Source organism: Stigmatopora argus, chromosome 2 (genome assembly GCF_051989625.1).
Source record: "Stigmatopora argus isolate UIUO_Sarg chromosome 2, RoL_Sarg_1.0, whole genome shotgun sequence".
Classification (NCBI taxonomy): Eukaryota; Metazoa; Chordata; class Actinopteri; order Syngnathiformes; family Syngnathidae; genus Stigmatopora; species Stigmatopora argus.
Window position 1 is genome coordinate 11664033 of NC_135388.1, and position 16900 is coordinate 11680932.

The window sequence follows — 16900 nt, forward strand, 5'->3', positions numbered from 1 at the left end:
TCAACGTGAATGTCGGTATCTGCTAAGCAAGTAGTTAGTTGCCTTGCTAAGTGGTAACCAGGGTTGTGAAAACAAAATATTTCAACTGAACAATCTGATTTTTTTTTTTTAAATCCTGAATATACATTTAGCAAATACATATACAAGCGCTGTAGGAATAAATACCTGAAAATTATAAATAACATTAAGTAAGTGGAATATAGTCATGCAATTAATAAAATATTTTTACCTATTTTTAATTAAATTTTCTATTTTTTTAAATCAATACTTATACTTGCACTATGTATTCCTCTGATGTTTTACAGCATTGCATATACAATTTTTCCCTTTGTCAGAAAGTGAACACCAGACACCGTTGTAGAATAATGACACACTGGATCACCGATTCCCTTAGCTTTTTGTTTTTAATATGTTGTTATATAGATGGTTCATCCATACACCAACCAAATGCTTGAGACCTTCACGATAAGTCCAATTGTACATGCTTCCACAATGTAATCAATTGTACTTTCAGTGCTCGTAAACACGCCCTGCAGCCATACTGAACAACAAGAACATTCTCCTCTTGCAGAAATGTTTCCGAGTGGCCCCCGATCCAATCTGTATGCAGACAAGTAGCCGCCGCAGCAAACTTACAGCTTTTAAATATTCTTCAATTAAAAAAAAAATTGCAGTCTGATACAGAAGGCTAGGAGACCTGAACAATATGAAAGTGCTAGTCATTAATTTACAGAGATCAGGCATCACATAGCGCTATGAAGTATCCAATATGCTACATATGAATACAGCTGTTGACACCTTTAAAAATGCCTCTGGTTGCGTTTCAAGGCTACTTGAAAAATCAATAACCTTGCCTTGTATGTACATAAACTAGAGCGTTTATGATGAAAACAAGTAATACCACTACCAGAGGTATAATCTTATTACGTCCGCGTGGCCGATATAGTGATAATGAAATATTTAGTCCCATTATCAATTTAAAGGTAAATCCCCCAATTTTGTTTCAGTGGGAAAATCAGGAGCGTTGTTGCCATAACAGCCCTCCATACTGGACTCCAGAAGACTGTGTTGATCATCACATTTCCTCTTGCATCGTGCTCAAGTTCTTGGTTTGTAATCCCCAGCCATTGGTTGCATTTTGGTTGCTCTCCCATGTCTTCATGTGCTATTTCCCCCATTTGATTAAGATTGAAGAATGACTGAGAAGAACCAGTTCTGGAACCACTACTGAAGGGAACAACACAAGCTTTTTTTTCACTTCACTACAATCAGTCACAGAGTAATAAAAAGTAGAGAGGGTGACTCAATTCATTCCGGGAGCCGTGCCGCCAAAGTCAAAAGTAGGTGGCACCACTGGCGCTGTAAATCTGTATCCGCCGTGTTTCTCGATCATCTTGGATTCTGAAAAGGGAAATGGAAAAATTCGAAGAAAATGTGTTGGGGTCATATCGGATTTAAAAAAAAAAATACATATAAATAATAGATGCTTACCATGTGCCGCCCGTCTCTGATCTGCCAGCGTGCCAATGTCGAGGAGCTGTTTGCCTTGGTCTTCGTTGAGTACTTGAGTTAGTGTCTGATACCACGCCGGGTCACGCGTCTGGATACCTGGACAAGGGCCATTTAATCGTGATTAGAGCGAAAATTAGAGTTCCGCCTGGATTCACGCGACTATCTTACTCTGTAGTATGGCTTTAAAGATCTGATATTCATCCACTAAGTTGTCTTCGTCGTCTACGGATGTAGTGTAGCCCTCGAGTGCCGTCTCCTCGGCGTCGTCTTCCTCCCAGTCTTCATCGTCTCCGTCCTCTCCCGCCTGCTTGGCCAACATCTCCAGATACTCCTGACCTTCCTCATCGATGTCATCTTCGTCGCTGCCCAGCTCAGCTACGTTAAAAGCAAAAACGTTACTCTTGACAGTTGAGCGGCCCTGCAAAAATTGCAATATATTCACAAAATCTCTCAAACGCAATCTTACCGTTATCGTCGTCCTCGTCTCCATCCTCGTCGTCATCGTCGTCGTCATTCTCGTGCTCGGCTCGGCAGGCATAAGCTCTCTTGAGGCCGGTGAAGAGCAAAATGGCCGCTGGAAGAAGCTGACCGCCAAACTCTGTGATGACTTGGGGTCTGTGTTCCAGGTCAATGAGAGCACAGAGGCCCAGGATGCACATCTTTCTGTCATGGAGGCTGTTTCAAATAAAAAAATAAATCAATGTGCGGCTGATTTTCGTGTGCACCAAAATTATATATATATACATATATTAAGAGGCCCAAAAAGAGCATTTATGATTTTTCAAATAGTAGAATAACTAGAGAATCATTGCGTTCAGTGGTCATACCCAAGGAAGCAGTCGACATCTCTGAGCCACTGGGTCAGGAAGTCGCATGTGATTGGCTTGCTGTTGTTGGGGAATCGCAAATTCTCCAGAGTGTTGAGGAGGAGAGGGGGGCTGTAATAAAGTGCAGCAATGGCCACCTGCAAGCACATAGTCCTCAGCTCGCTGGTCTTCACCTCCCGGGTCAAACGCTCGAGCGCTGCAGCCACAAATAGGGGCACCACCTGAATTTTTTTTTAATTAAAAAAAACACAATTACTTACCGGACGCTACATATGCTTTGTGTAAATTAATCTATTAACATTTTCTACTTCAACTACTGGTGATATGTAAAATTGCTAACCTGATCAATGCCTCGACCTTTGCATTGCAAAATGATTACTTCCAGAAGCTTGGCCGCGTGGCACTCTGGATCTTCACCTGGATCACCTGTTAGGATCTTGGAGGGACCGAGGATGAATGTTAACCTAAAGTTGCTTTGGATCATGTATTTTGAAGGCAGTATTGTTACCTTCTTGCACATGTCGTACATGATTTCCAGGTATTTGGTGTCTGACAGGAGGGTGTTCGTATCAACCGTTACATAGTTGTGAAGCAGAGGCATCATGTCTGGTATAGAAACGTGTATTATTCATGCAAACTGTTGTAACCATTGTGAAATTTCAAATAGGAAACTGGACTGGCAACCCCCCTCGTTGCAAGGAGGGCAAATACTTATAGGAAGGGTAGCAACCTGTGAAGTAGTCAAATCCATCCTGCTGGAAGACCTCATAAAGCAGTGGTAGGAGCTGCCACATTTGTTGTGACACCTGCTGACAAGTGAGGCTGTGAGCCAATGACAGGATCTCCTCGTAAAACTCTGGAAAAAGTCAATGAAAAAATGACAACGGGTTTGTGACATGTCTGAATAGCACGAAGGCGCAGCGAGAATGTGGTGCCACAGGAAGAACGGGTAGCAGCTTACCCATTACGTGCTGCTGCAGCACGGTGCCAATCACCTGCAGACATATGCCCTCCAACTGCTCTGTGATCTGTTGAAAGACCGTTGAGGTACAGTCATGTTTCAAAATAACTTCAAGCCAGACTTGCTAATGTTTTATCTAGGGTGGTTGCATAAAAAGTGCCAGAGAATAGAGTGTGCTTATACATGACAATAATATTTAAACAGAAACGCAATGTAATAGAAAAGTAACAGTTAAAATATAGAACTGTGTTGTCAATGAAATCATACGTCAATACGATTGTAAAGCAAGTTTCATAACATGAGAACACAACACTTTCCAAGAAGTTGGTGGGCGGCTAATGTGTGTTGGTAGAAACGCGACAGCATATGAGAAAGTAGTTCCATGGAAAAAAAACAGCCATGTGTGCGTGCGTGTGTGTGTAGCCATGTAGGCAGCTCTTCTCATGGGCTTTACTACTCACTCACCTCTTTGTGGTCCTCCACCACACTCAACAAGGTGTCAATGGTGTTGAGGATGCCCATAGCCGTCACGGCCTTGTCATCTCCTCCCTCCTCGTCAGGACCGGTCTGAATGACCTGGTTAAATGTCATAGCCTGCCAGAGCAAACATACGCGATTGTGATAATGTGCATTAACGACAGCCGCACCTATCCACAGGTTCGGTTTACATTATTTCAAAAAATAAAAGTGGTTTGTTTTACATTACTTAGAAAAAAAACTAACAGAGTGGTGTAGATTTTCTTCAGGGCAAAACAGGGAAAATTGAATAAAATTAAAATTTGCTAAACAATCTTAAGAAAATTCAGGGTGCAAAAAAAACTTGTCAAATAATTTTGCCAACTCTTACTGAAATAACGTCATAAATTTCATTTTTTAAAATATTTCTATTACTATCCTTCTATTAGCCTGTCTCCCTCGAAAATGTCAACTGTTCCACACAATTATCTGTGACTGAGTGCATATATATTTAAAGAGATGGAATCTGGCACAGGTAGTGACGTTGGAGTAAACTAATAGGGCTTTAGAGTTAGCTGTTGTGAGTTCAGGTTGGTAGGTAACCGCTAACTAGCTTAGCATCAGCCAGTTGTGCCTAAGGATCAATGGTGGCCATAGCAGATTGTGTATGAATGTTCTTAATACTCTACATCTGAGCCAAGTCGGTTACAAAACCGCCCCACGCACCCACTCCAAAGAAACCAGGTGCTTACCAGGTGCTGAGTCATCTCTACTGCGATAGGTGTGACCTCCTCGCTGTATTCACAGATCATTTTCTGTATGACGTTGGTGAGATCATCGTTCTCCGTCTCCCTGACAATATGCAGCAATGCCTGCATTACTGGCCTAATGAAGGGGGTTATGTATTCTTTGGCTGAGGGGAGATAGAACAATAAATAAATAACACCAGAAGTCAGGAGGATGCAAATGAAAAAAAGAAATATATTCAAGAGTTGTTTGAGCACTGTCTTTGACAACCTTTCTCCTGGTTGCTGATGAGAACTTGCAGGGCAATGGCAGCCTCAACCTTCACTGGCATTTCATTATCATTGATTAGACAGTGACGGGTCAGCTCCAGAGCGGTTTGCAGGTTTGGGTCACTTTTGAACCTCACTTCACAGAAATACTGAATCACCCAGCAGGCCTACAAGACGGATTGCCACAAAGGATATTAGTTTTTTGGGTTTATTTATTTATTATTATAATATTTTTATTAGACATATGGATGTCATTACGTAAAAAAATTGACTAACACAGCGCAAATTTCAGTGAGGTTATTCAAGGCTATTAATATGCAAACCACACTGTTCACATTCCCTTACTCTGGCTCTCATGTAGCCCAGTATACTGCGGAATAGGGGGAAGACGTAAGTCTGCAGCATCATCTCCATCTGGTCCTTATAAACCTTTTTCTATGGCAAAATGAAGAAAGAAAAACAATCACATTAACAAAAGCAAAATGCGTCACACTTAAAGTTTACAGCTTCCTATATTGTTTTGGATCATTGTAACTTATTTAATCTCAATGACTGCCAGTGACTTGATCGAGAGGCTGTCAGTCGCTGCCATCCTCTACCAGTCAAAATGTATTTGCAGTCTAAGCATTGTCAATGGCATCTAAATTAATATCTATATAACTCTTATATAGCTCTTGCGCAGGAGGTGGAATTGGACGATTGGACGATGTGAGTTTCCTTTAATTATTTTGTGTCATGTCGTGTGTATGTGTGATGTTTTGTGAGTCATTTTCTTGTTGGCAGTCATGAAGTAAAGAGCCGTTTATACCTCAACAATAAGCAGGATCGGTTGCGCCAAAGCAACCTGCAGAGTTTCAGTACTTTTATATAATTGAAAAGAAAAGAAAAATCATTTCGCCCCAAAATGGGAACTCAGATTTTCCTTATAAAGAGTTAACCGTTATAATAGATCCACAAAAAGGAGAACTCTTCCAGTTTCATGACTACAATTTCACCCCTGGACAAGTCCGTCTTTTGAGCTCAGGCCACTTAAAAGGAGTTGCAATGCAGTTTACCTTGAGCAAAATCTCAGCCAGAGAGCCTATCATGTGGAGGGCACCATCTTTTTTCCTGGGATCAGTGGCTTCATTAGTGAGAATCTGGTAGCAGAATCCCATTGTCTTTTGCAGCACCTAAACAAAGTTGCACAAATATTAATGACTGCCAAACAGGGTTTAATATGGGTTTCATTTTGCTCTTGCCAGGAACTTAAATAATCCATAAAAAGGCAGATAAACTGACCTCCTTTCGTTTATTGCAGGCAGTAAAGAGGAGCGTCTGGGCGGCTGTTGTAGGAGAAATAAAATCCTCGAATACATCTGGAAAGAAGCGATTGAACAAATTAATCATTGGCGAGTCACTTTATCCCTTCAGAATCGACACTGCCTAAAATTTGCTTTGCTCACCAAACTTCATGCGAATGTATTCATATGGGTCCTCTTTCCAACGCTCCTCATCGGCGTCTGTGTAGCACATGAGGGGGAAAACCACATCCTGAATGATGCCCTGTAAGACATACAAGAACAACATCTGAGTATTAATTATCAGGCATGGACAAATAAATCTTCCTATTTATCTTATTTTTTTGTTTAACAATTTAGCAAAAATCTAATATGGTGCCTTTTCACAGTTAAATGTCTTCCAAACTGTATTATGACACCGGCGGCTGAGAGAAATTTAGTTTGAAAGGTGGCAATTCTGAAACCCCTGATTTGAAGGGTTGTGCTCACGGCGAGTGAGCATTTTGCGGCAAACTGAGCGTGTCCAATAGGAGAGGTGCTGGAGTAATGATATGCCCTACGGTGGATGGAGACACAAATCACTTACGAACAAACCTCAATAAATGCTTTTTTTCTTGAAGTTTGGAATTCGTGAAAAATGGCTCTCGCCTGCCACTTGCTAATCTAAATGATATCTTAATGCGAGTTTAGCACTGCTGCTCTGCTGTCAGCTGTTAAGGGCTGTGTACATGAAGCGTTATCATTCCAATCAGGCTTTATAAATGTGTTCATGTAAACATCGCCAATGACGGCTTACCTGAATGTGTGGTTTAAGGTTTTTCCATGTTAGAGCATGAGCTATTCCCTGGTTGATGTAGTTGAGTGTCTGCTGGAGTACTCTTGGAGCCACATATTGCTTTTCCTTGTATTGATACAAGACTTTCAGCAACACCTAAGAGTTCATAAATTGATAAGGGTCTATTAAATCATTTTCAGTCCAACCTTTAGCCAGGAATTGGCAGGATAGGTGACAGTTCTGTAGTCCATACCTGCTGTGCCGCCACGGCATATTCCTTGAGGAAAAGTTCCGCAAACTCGGTGTACTCTTTGGTTGTGTTGCCTGGACTTCCGTATCTACAAATTCAATTTACTTGTTATGTTTGAAGTGACAATAACAAGGTAAAACCCTGATGAGACATGTACCTCTCAAATAGTCGAGCTAAAATGTGAAGGGCCCACTTCTTACACTTCCACCAAGGCAGCTCAGGAGGGTCCTCATCTTCATCAACCTGCATTGTTTTGTGCACAATTAAGCATCAAGTCGGTGGTTGATGCTACAGTACAGTGTGGCAGAGAATTCATCATGTTCTCACCGGTGGCACGTCTCTATCCACCACTGTCTTAAGAATCTCCATCCATTCAGTCAGGATCTGTCTGTTGATGAGTTCCAGGGGGAGGTTATACTGTGTACACACACGCAAGGGAAAGGTTACTGGAAAATTCTCACCTCGATTTCACTCAACAAAGAAATTGTTTTGTCACGAACCAATCACGACATGGTTGAGCTTTTGCAACTAATAATAGTGATAGAGAAGGTGGTATTGTGCCATAATCGTAGGTTTTAAAATTTTGCCGATAAGTATTCGACTAGCTGGTGAGTTTTACACAACCATAAGATTGGCATTATTCTATAGTATAGAATAATGCCAATCTTATGGTTGTGTAAAACTCACCAGCTAGTCAGGGGTCGGGAACCTTTTAGACAGAGAGAGCCATAAACAATTAATATTTTCTAATGTTATTTTTTGAGAGCCATTCTCGGAATTGAAAAGTAAAAATATATGAAAATGTGATTTTTAATTTTTTTGTAATTTCATCACTTTTAACGTACAAAAAGTCTCTGAATTCTTTTGACAACATTGTTATGTTGTGGCTAATAAATCAGTATCAATGATGTCATGCATGCAGAAGAGTAATAAAAAACAAAATTATGGTTGAAGTAGGGGTACAGGTACTGTCGACACCGCAGTGACGCTCTTATTAGTGTGTTCGGGACTCAGTTCTCTCACCAATGATTTCCATATTTTACTTCACAGGTTAGTGGAGAGCCATATGCCCCCATGGAAAGAGCCACATATGGCTCCCGAGCCATAGGTTCCCTACCCCTGTTCTACACAAAAAAAGAAATACCTGGAAAAGGGCATAGAGAATTTTGAAGATCTGCTTCTGGATGAGTACAGACTGGGAGGAGCTGTCCGGGAGAAGTTGGATGAAACGGTCTTTCAACATGGGCATGAAGATGTGCATTGCAGCCACCAGAGGCTGACGCTCCTCTGGCTTTTTGTATCTGTTTTAACGTGGACAAGTTAGCCTGATGCAATACGGTGACGTCCTCTCCGCTAGCACACTGACTCACTCATAGTTTTTCACCAGCTGGTAAAGGCAGAGCAAGATGCCGAGCCATCCTGAGGGGTTGTCAGACTGAAGGTAGAAGCCGATCTTGTCCACGATGGTCGTCCACTTGGCAGGGTAATCGTGCTTGATCATGTGGTGGATGCATGTTGTCAATTGAACTCTACCAAGTTCAATGGGAAAGGTTTTATGCCCCGTTTAGACTTATGAGCCCAAAATAAGCACAAAAAAGGATACATAATACTGTAATAATAGATGTGTATTCACCTGATGCGCTCAGGTGAGTGGATGATAGCCTCCACGATGCTGTCTCGAATGAATTGTCGATCTTCATCTGGGATTTTATTGACAGGCGTTTCTGTGGAAGAACCATCTCCACCAGCCCAGTGCTGGGTTATCATGTTCTTAAGATAAATGACAGCTATATTTAAAAAAAGAAAAAAAGATCAATTTAGGAGAGCGGCCAAATGATTGGCTTAGTCGTGTTCAAATGTCAAAATATGAATCATTCTTTCAAGTGCACCATTTTCTGGATTGAAAGAACAAGCGTTTAAAATGATTTTGAATCTGCAGCAAGATTGCTATCTGAGTATAGTGATTAAACGCAGTGTTCTCTGTGGCAAAGAGGGATATAACTGGGGGAATGGAGGCGTGTCTGTCGCATGGGAGGCTGGCATCAGACTGCTGACACAAATGTCTACATCGCTGGCGAGGCAATCAAATTTCAGCTAATCATGCTGACTGAAAGAAAACTACAAGATTTTTTTTAGGGGACTGTCATAATCTTGGTTCCTCTTTCAAATAAAAATATTCAAGTTCCCATTGGTTGCATCCAGATTTGACATAATTTACTACTCAAAGTATCATGACCCTAGGCAGTGCACAGTCCTCTGCAAACTACTTTGCAATAACTCTGAATGGCTGTTTCCTTCCTCCTGTTACTGTTCTGACCCCCACCCCAAAAAAGCCTCATGATTATGACTTTTTAGGACAGTTTCAATCTAAGACACAAGATTTGGTTTAAAATAAATCTAAGATTAGCAGATTTGTCATTTTAGAAATCATCCAAAGTATGTCTTTAACATTCCATTGAAAAATGTTGATAAAGTAGATAAATATTAAAGCACCCAAAACTCACCTGCTTGCCTGACTGGCAAATCAAGCTGTTCAGTCATAGTGATGCGGAGCAGAGTAGATAAAAATTGCGGCCGGGTGTGGCCCTGTAGATTAGAAGAAAAAACATCATCTCAATACAAAAAGTAAAAAAAAATGCTCTCAATACCATCCACCCAGCCTTCAGTTATTGGTTATCCTCACTAGTTTGACAGGTGTGTGTGTAGGGCCACAATTTAGACTTCACCCAAAGGCAGCTTACAGCCTGCACTGGCCCCGAACCAATAACAAAAAAACATCCAGTCACTGATAAATTAAGATTACATAAGAGGTCCAAGCAAGGTAAATTTTATAACGGCAACTAAAATGTCCATTTTTCTTCTGGTTCAATTATGCTCCAACATAACAATACCCCTGTAGTACATTCCAAACATATCACACTGCTTGTTCAGTCAACCCGGCCATCCTCCATATAAAAAACATCCAATGACTAAGCACAGGTCTGTATTTAGAAACTGTGCACTTGAGCAGGGCTCTATCCTCCCCCAGACAACATGCTTTTTACCAGTTGCACAACTTGATGGCAAGTATAGAATTTCTACCAGCACAATGACAAATGTGGACACCATCAAAATAATCACAACATACGGAAATAGAACCATATATTTGGTTATGAAGGTATATACCACTTATAGTTGAAGGAAAGAACGAAGATACATCAGGACATCAACAGTTCAAGGAAGGTTATATTACGCTTCCAAAACAAACAGGACAGCATAGTTTTGCAGCGTACGACAATAATTTGACATTTAAAAACTGTGATACAATATTTTTTAGCAACACTATATTTTAAACCTCCCTGAACCGTGATTTTGCTATTCTCATTTCTGTAGGCAAAATTGAATTTTGTGACAAAACACATCAAAAACAAGGCTGGGGATAGAGAAATATGTGGTTGTTTCAACACTTGCATTTTTCGTAATATCCTCTGTGAAATGATTTTTAAAATGTCTATGTTCATTAATAGCTAGATAGCTGTTCATCACACTGTCCCTGTAGAGGTAGTACCTTTATTGAAAATCATTCCCAAATATTTTGCCACCAACAATTTCACTCCTTTAACTTTTACATGGCATTGTTTCAGTTTTTACGTCAGACTTTTTTGTACACCGACCACCGTCAATCAATTCAGATTGGAAAAGAAACGTCGCTGGTTTTAATACAACAACCAACTGAGACAAACATCCATCAACTGTGGAGGCCACTCATGTGTGGAAAGACCAGGGGTCAAATCTGGACCACCACATCCTTTTAATGGCTGGCTAAACCAACGTAGGAATTAAAATTGACAGTGATAGACGTCCAATGCATTAGCTCCACATCCATGGCAGGCAAAGAGTTTTAACATTTTCATACACACCTTATATTATTTAGTATAGTAATAAGTGCTATGCTGAACGATATGTCAACACAAAGCTTTGCTATTTGTTGGCCAATTTTTTATCGAGTTTAAATGAAACGTGCTGCGACACAAAAACACCACCACATGGTAATAACAATAATATTAAGGACATTATCGAAAATTGATAGCGTACGAAGCAAACTTATGATTTTAAATGAGCAGTAATTTAGCAAAACCACTGCTGAAACCGAGCTTTGTTGCTATCTTGCCGTCCACCCTGGTACTTCGACCCATCTTGGGTCTTAAAACACATTCACAGACATCTTTAACGATAATATACGATCCAGTACAATGATTAGAGCGACTGGCGATTTTATTTCGTGCTTTTTAAAAAACAATTTCGTCGTTGATTCGACATGTCATTGCACCCAGGCTTGTCAGTGACACGTGAGCAGCGGCAGAAGCTATGCCATGTAGCAGATAACACTCGACAACAACTACAACTCGTTAAAATTGCTCTCATTTTGTTTCGAGGCGAAAATCGGTGGCAGCTCTTAAGAATATTACCACTTTTCTCAGACAGTTAACTATTAATTCAACGTGGGCGTGCGAATCAATATCTCTTTTGGGGAGGGGTGGTAGAGTACGACGAGGTAGCTAGCTTAGCATCGTTAGCCACACAGCTGGCTCGTCGAGCTCAAGAAGAACCGTGAACAGACGATCACGCGAGTGGGATTTAAAGGTCAAGACTCGCGAAACACGGCTCAAAAGTGAGATCGAACATCGCGAGGGTGGCGGTGTGAAAGAGTCCGGTGTGCGCGATGGCCCCATCTTGACGTAGCGAGCCGAGGCCCGACGTGGAGACCGCGCCATCGTCAGCAACGGAAAAGCCCAAGTTGGAAAGCGTTTACCTCGCTAAGTTGTCTCTCCGCCGCCTCTCGCAGATTGGGGTCCATAGTGCCCCGCAGGGCCTCGACCAAAACCAAAACCTCGGGATCCATCTTGGCGGGGAGGAAACAAAAGATCGCTTGCTTGGCTCGGATTGAGGCTATTTCGGATGTCTTATCAGCTCCCAGGCGCTGCGCACATGGATGCACGGCTCTCCGGTTACCCGGCGCGAAAGGAAGAAGCGAAAGAAGTACCCGGATAGATCAGCGCCAAATCTCGGCTAGCAATTTCCGGCTGCGCCTGAAGCACTCTGGGACTTGTAGTTTTTTCTTTTTGTTTTGTTTTTTTAGTGGGATTGGTAGCAACGCTTCAAAACTCCAGAATTCCGCATCTCATCCCATCGATGAAACTCCACGAGATTGCGACTGGACCTTGCGTTACTTTTTGGCAAGCTGCAGACATTTTTATCTGTGCATGCTAGCTGGCCGTGAGCCAAGAAATGGAGCGTTTCTCGACTGACTGATGATCGCGGCGAGAAGACTGCTGTTGGAGAATGCGAAATAACATAAAAAGGGGTGACAAGTGACATTTCAAAGCATGTGATGTAATCTCCTTCATGATGTCACTGCAAAGTGTCTTGTGCAAACATTGGATGACTCCTTGACGCAAAGAACAGTGGAGTGTCAAATAGCGTGTTGGCGCTCAATCGTAGGTTTTCATATCGAGGATTGGAGGTAATTCATTTGGATTATTATTACACTATTACTATATTGTTATCCCTTTTTTCCATCTTTCACATTTCCTTGCCCATTAACTTCTTTTCGGGGAATGCCTGTGACAACGTTGACGTTCCCAATACATATTCGGATAGTTTACCCAGAAATCCACAATTCTGCCATCCAAAGACCATTCTGTGTTTTTAAGTTATTAATTTTAAGTTTTTCATTTTTCATTTTAAGTTAGCCTCTTTTTATCAGACAAGGAATAAATGATCACATTATAACATGTTTACATTTCACGTAACGTCATAATTACTCACACAATTCATAATTTCCCCCCATTTTCCAAATAAAATAATTGCAGGACTAGATCCTTCATTTAAAGTTAGTATTTGGTGTTGTTTATTGACCTAAACCGGGATGATAGTGAGTGGTCTGCCGTGTAGTTCTAAGGTCAGAGTAAATTATTCTTTGTAACACATTGGGTTTAACCTTTTGAGTGGCCACCAATTCAGGGTGTTCAACAACTACTACTAGCTTGTGTGCACGGTAATGAATAATAACAATAAAAGCCAGCCGGTGGCGCTGTTGGTGATTGTATGTGTACGTCGGAAGAGAGGAATAGATAGGTCTGGTGGACGTGTCATTTCACCGGCACTGTATCAATTTCTGTTTTTCTTTCGCTTTTTACTCAAAACGACACCCGAGGGAAAGCCTGGCTTTACTCAGAAAATGGCCAAAAAACGGAGGGATAGACGAGAGACGAACGACTTGCTTTTGTCACATGAGGAAGTGAACGCTAAAGCTACGGACCCCATAGCATTGACCGGTAGGTATGTAGGGGAAACATTATCATATTAAAATTGGGATCAAAGGCCCAGATATTAGAGCAACACAACTTGATTTTCCCAATCTAACGATGGAATAGAGCCTTTCTTTTTTCTCCGTTGGTGTAATCGAACGTAGCTTCGGGCCATTGAAATGCTCCGTTAGCATAGCATGAGAACATAGCAGTCATGTTGGAGTGGCTTATTACTGTCACGTGACGTTGTGAAATGCAGTTGTTTCGTAAATGCTGTATAGTAACTAATCGCAGAGTTGAATGTTGCATTTAGTCAAATATTAAGATAGGACACCTTCGGATACGTGGTGTAAAATTTAAAGCCATTCCTGACGTGTGCTAGACCTTTAGGAGAAGATTAATAATTTTTGTGTGTGTTTTTTTAATATACATCACAGAGATGGTCCTCTTCAGTCATTGAAAATTATCTTATTTAAGTTGGGTCCTTTATAATTGGATTTGGAAGTGTTGTAAAAAATATTTCTAAGCTATTTAAATTGCCAGCACTCCCAGTTATAACTGATCAGACGTCTATTTCCATCAATGGGTGTTTTTAATACACATTTTACATCCTCTTCCATTAAGGTAAAGCCAAGCCGAGTCAGTTTGTCGACTTTATTAGCGTGGTAGCGTGTGGAGTGATTCGACGTGTATTTGATAGCATCTCTCATGTGTCTGCGCATTCTGTCATAATTTGTCAAAAGGGAATGAGATTCAACATTCGTTACTGTCATCGTTGACCATACATTAACGCATTAAAAACCATTTCTTGAGCAAAGGTTGACAATGATGTTTTTAAAAGTTGAAGTGAGTCAAACGTGTACATCACTACAAACTTTAAATTATGTAACAGCTTAATGACCTTTGTACGGAAGGAGAATTTTACACCTAATGATTGTAGAACTATACAAGTACTCTGACCCAAAAATTACTTCAGTTAATTTCATCATGTCTCATCACATTGATTGAAATGTTAATTTTCTTTGCAGTTAGCCATCATGACACTGGGGGCTCAACACGGATGTCTCTCCTCCTCCTGCTTGCTATCTTCACCTGTTCGGCCTCAGTCATGTACCTGGTCTACAGGAACTTCCCAGAGCTTCCAGAGTATGTAGCTTTCTTTTGCGATCGTAAAGCACTCGTGCAGTTTATTTCATTTGAGTACTTCTAATTGTTCATGTCTATTCCAGTGATGAAATGGAGAAAATAAAAATCCCCAAAGACATGGATGATGCCAAAGCGTTGGGAACTGTGTTGTCCAAATACAAAGATACCTACTACAGCCAGGTGTTGGTGGCCTATTTTGCCACCTATATTTTGTATCCTTGGGGGGGAAAAACTAATTAATTGCTTTAGTCTGGTTATTAGGTTTTACCTAATTACATTCTATCATAATGGATCTATTTGATTTAGTTTGTGTTTGTCGATATGATGTTTAATATCTTTGAAAAACAAAGATTCCTTGACACCTTTCATTAGTCTTCAGACCTTTGCGATTCCTGGATCCATTTTCCTCAGCATCCTATCTGGGTATCTTTACCCTTTCCCTCTGGCTCTCTTCTTAGTCTGCTTGGTGAGTAACAATAAGAAACTGTATTTGAATCGCAAAGGCTTGTTACACAATCATTTGTTGAATAGGGGTGTGACAATGACTCAATACGGTGATATGGCATAATTCACTTTGTATCGAAATAGGTTATACATATGCTCCCGCCTAAAATTTGTATATTGTTTTAAATGGAGACAGTTATGCTTTTAGGCTTCTAACCTGGCATTTGTATTCATGTGAACATGTACATCTCTGTTTCTTGTGAGGACGATTGAAATTTAATTTGTTGTGGGCATGCTTAGCTATATTTCAACTAATGCAGCATTTTATTAGGATTTTAAGATGAACATTAAGAAGTCATAAATGTTACTTTTTTTTGCAGTGTTCTGGGTTGGGGGCTTCCTTTTGCTACTTGCTCTCATACTTGGTTGGGAGGCCCGTGGTCTACAAATACCTCACAGAAAAAGCCCAAAAGTGGTCACAGCAGGTTAGTATGATCAAACTCGACTCTGAGCTTTATGAGTTTTGTCACATACAAGCCACTGTTTATCTTTTTTGACATTTTGTGTTTGACTTCTAGGTGGATAAACACAGAGATCATTTAATCAATTATATCATTTTCCTGAGGATAACTCCCTTTCTTCCTAACTGGTTCATCAACATTACCTCACCTGTCATCAATGTGCCCTTGGGGGTCTTCTTTGTTGGAACTTTTCTGGGTAAGAATTTCTGATTTTGCACTTGTTTTTTTTGTTTTTTTTATACTTATGCTGTTGTTTTTCACAGGCGTGGCACCGCCATCCTTTGTAGCCATTAATGCGGGTACCACGTTGTACAAACTGACCACTGCCGGTGAGGCTGTGTCTTGGAACTCTCTGGCTGTGCTCGCCGTCCTAGCTGTGCTCTCTATATTGCCTGTCTGCTTCCAGAAAAAGTTGCAGCAAAAACTAGAGTAGACCACAAAAGACCTCAACACCTGCAAACCCCCATATTTCCGCCTCAGGAACGTGCAGCTGTCGCTCTAGTCATCTGCCTCGGTCACAGTTTCTCGAAGTCTCGGTGGGAGGTTCGATGACGCGACAAAGTCTTGAGCGAACGGTTTACACAATGGTGGCTTGTTCCTGATCGTGAACTTAAGGGACGTGAGTGGAGGGGAGCATGAGAAACTTTGTTTTCCTTTTAAGAAACTTTTTTTTCTCACTTCAGGTCAGTCCTTAAAAAAGTACTATTTTATTTAAGCGTGCTCTAAAAGCACTATTTGTAGGATGTTATGATGGATTCTAATGTTTTTTTTTCTTTTAGAAAAAAAAGTATGGTTCCAACTGGCCCCATTTAATTGGTGATAGTGTTTCTGGTTGCTAAAAATAACATCATTTCACTGCAAAGTCCACGGCTGTGGAATTCCCCCCCCCTTGTCAATGACATCAACATCCTATTTGTAGCAGCAAAACGTTATCGCTGTGTCATGTCCTGGTATTTTTACTTGTGTCTGGAAAGGAGCAATAACTGCAGCTACAGTGTCACCCCTATCTTGCAAATGAATCTTAGTTTGTACACGTCATATCAGGTGCTTTATTGAGTGAAAAGTACAATGGGGGAGTTCAAATGTACAGGACTAAAAATGTGAGAATGATACTGATGATGATCTTTTGTTTATGAGTTCTACCTCTACATATGTTCAGATTCTCTGCCATGTATTTCTTTTAATCTTATAACTTGCTTTTTAGACAATGCCATGGAGGGAAAAAACTGAGGAATTTGATTATGGAGATTGTATGCACTGCATCCAAGTGCAGTCATTGCATTGCTCCTGACTAGTGCCAATCAATTGAATAGACTGAATTGTGAGGTTTTTTTTTCGGAAGGCTTTCAATAGCGGGATGATAAAAAAAATATATTTTTTCTTTTACACTTTAGTGAGTTTTACAAAGTAACATCAATGACG

The 16900-nt window shown here is 40.7% G+C and overlaps 2 protein-coding genes across 5 annotated transcripts; one reads left to right on the forward strand and one right to left on the reverse strand.

Moving 5' to 3' along the window:
• Window positions 1-385: 385 nt before the first annotated feature.
• On the reverse strand, window positions 386-12125 carry ipo7 (importin 7). Its single transcript, XM_077625833.1, has 25 exons — window positions 11870-12125; window positions 9582-9663; window positions 8711-8864; window positions 8448-8606; window positions 8222-8378; window positions 7405-7494; window positions 7235-7320; window positions 7081-7165; window positions 6849-6983; window positions 6218-6317; window positions 6054-6130; window positions 5828-5944; window positions 5118-5207; window positions 4774-4939; window positions 4509-4669; window positions 3766-3894; window positions 3301-3367; window positions 3070-3195; window positions 2848-2945; window positions 2680-2775; window positions 2340-2560; window positions 1979-2187; window positions 1681-1887; window positions 1492-1608; window positions 386-1401 (listed from the first exon to the last, which is right to left on the reverse strand). Exons 1-25 carry the CDS (start codon window positions 11957-11959, stop codon window positions 1304-1306), a joined length of 3117 nt encoding a protein of 1038 aa, XP_077481959.1. The 5' UTR covers window positions 11960-12125; the 3' UTR covers window positions 386-1303.
• On the forward strand, window positions 11658-16254 carry tmem41b (transmembrane protein 41B). Of its 4 annotated transcripts, none has more exons than XM_077625873.1 (8): window positions 11658-12580; window positions 14396-14513; window positions 14597-14725; window positions 14886-14979; window positions 15338-15442; window positions 15536-15674; window positions 15742-15807; window positions 15885-16254. In XM_077625873.1, the coding sequence occupies exons 2-8, from the start codon at window positions 14428-14430 to the stop codon at window positions 16028-16030; spliced, it is 765 nt and encodes a 254-aa protein (XP_077481999.1). In that variant the 5' UTR covers window positions 11658-12580; window positions 14396-14427; the 3' UTR covers window positions 16031-16254. The 4 variants fall into 4 exon arrangements, with proteins under 4 accessions (XP_077481999.1, XP_077481991.1, XP_077481972.1 ...); XM_077625865.1 differs by lacking the exon at window positions 11658-12580 and adding an exon at window positions 12612-13398; XM_077625846.1 differs by lacking the exon at window positions 11658-12580 and adding an exon at window positions 12614-13394.
• Window positions 16255-16900: the final 646 nt, after the last annotated feature.

What these genes read in the sequence shown, in the direction of transcription:
- ipo7 (XM_077625833.1), bottom strand. Translation starts at nt 11,959, where the DNA reads ATGGATCCCGAGGTTTTGGTTTTGGTCGAGGCCCTGCGGGGCACTATG. An exon ending in TTCTCTATGCCCTTTTCCAG is followed by an intron (nt 7,495 to 8,221) that starts GTATTTCTTTTT and finishes GTGTGTACACAG; the next exon opens with TATAACCTCCCCCTGGAACT. An exon ending in CTTTAAAGCCATACTACAGA is followed by an intron (nt 1,609 to 1,680) that starts GTAAGATAGTCG and finishes GCCCTTGTCCAG; the next exon opens with GTATCCAGACGCGTGACCCG.
- tmem41b (XM_077625846.1), top strand. Translation starts at nt 13,118, where the DNA reads ATGAATAATAACAATAAAAGCCAGCCGGTGGCGCTGTTGGTGATTGTA. An exon ending in CCCAAAAGTGGTCACAGCAG is followed by an intron (nt 15,443 to 15,535) that starts GTTAGTATGATC and finishes TTTGACTTCTAG; the next exon opens with GTGGATAAACACAGAGATCA. An exon ending in CTTTGTTGGAACTTTTCTGG is followed by an intron (nt 15,675 to 15,741) that starts GTAAGAATTTCT and finishes TGTTTTTCACAG; the next exon opens with GCGTGGCACCGCCATCCTTT.